We start from the raw sequence: 1,185 nt of genomic DNA, 5'->3' as shown, positions 1-1,185 counted from the left end.
GCCACATGCGCACTGCGGTTTCAATACAGGCCTTCCCAAAGGCTTCTCAGTCTGCGTGTATGTGTGTGTGTGCGCGCGCACGTCCACATGTGTGCGTCTCACGGGGCACGGGGAGATGGCCCCACGGTCTGTCCTCCCCTGTGGCCCTCCACCCCAGCCTGCCGCTGGCGGTGCCGCCACACGCCCACCCGAGGCACCCTAGTGCTGGTAGTGGGTGTGCTGGTGCTGGTGGCCTCTGCCCTGCACATGTGAGTGTGTGTGTGAGTGTGTGTGTGTCTATGTGTGTCCAGAGGTATGTCGTGTGTGTGTGTGCGTCCACGTGTGTGTGCGTCTCACGGGGCACGGGGAGATGGAGTCTGACTGTGTGTCTGTGTGTGCGTCCACGTGTGTGCGTCTCACGGGGCACGGGGAGATGGAGTCTGACTGTGTGTGTGTGTGTGCGCGCGCGTCCACGTGTGTGCATGCGCGTCCACGCGTGTGCGTCTCACGGGGCACGGGCAGATGGCCCCCAGCCTGCCGCTGGCGGGGCCGCCACGCGCCCGCCCGAGGCACCCTAGCGCTGGTAGTGGGTGTGCTGGTGCTGGTGGACTTTGCCCTCCACATGTGAGTGTGTGTGTGAGTGTGTGTGCGTGTGCGTGTCTGTGTAGAGTTTGGGGTAAAGCTTGGGGCCAGCGGCCGAGCCGGGGCCCAGCAGGTGCTGGGGGGCGGCCGGGGGCCCGAGCTCCTCACACAGCCCCACTCCGGGGCCGGAGCCCAGGGTGGCGGGGGCGGGCAGGTCCTTATCCCCGCCGCGGTCGCGGGCTGTGGCGGGCGGGCGATGTGCAGGCGCCGGGGGGGCCGGGGCCGGGGCGCACGGCTTCTTCTTGGCCTGGCAGAGCCACAGGACCACGGTGCCCACGATGAAGACTGTGCCGGCCGGGATGCCGATGACCACCGGCCACGGCAGGCTGGTGGTGGAGGACGAGGGGGCCACGGGCGGCCCTGGTGGCTTTGGGTCTGTAGGAGAAACCGAGGAGGGGCAGGGAGGGAACCGTCAGGGCGCGGGCACCCCACAGCCCAGCCGGTGCGCATGGGCGGGGTCTGGCGGGGCGGACCCGCGTGGGGGCGGGGTGACGGCCCACGCGACCGGGGCAGGCACCGTCGAGGAAGGCGCTGCGGAAGCTGTAGCCCATGGTGTTGGCACCC

The 1,185-nt window shown here is 69.5% G+C and overlaps 1 protein-coding gene across 1 annotated transcript in view; it reads right to left on the bottom strand.

Moving 5' to 3' along the window:
* Nucleotides 1–553: 553 nt before the first annotated feature.
* Nucleotides 554–1,185, bottom strand: part of FGFRL1 (fibroblast growth factor receptor-like 1) — a 3,024-nt gene continuing 2,392 nt past the window's right edge. Inside the window, exon 2 of the mRNA XM_010841266.1 lies at nt 554–1,015. Coding sequence (XP_010839568.1) covers nt 554–1,015 — 462 coding nt within the window. The remainder of the gene's footprint in view (nt 1,016–1,185) is intronic.

Source organism: Bison bison, unplaced genomic scaffold (assembly GCF_000754665.1).
Source record: "Bison bison bison isolate TAMUID 2011002044 unplaced genomic scaffold, Bison_UMD1.0 scf7180017846983, whole genome shotgun sequence".
Taxonomy (NCBI): Eukaryota; Metazoa; Chordata; class Mammalia; order Artiodactyla; family Bovidae; genus Bison; species Bison bison.
The sequence above is the reverse complement of the archived record's forward strand: the minus strand, read 5'-3'. Positions and strand labels throughout refer to the sequence as shown.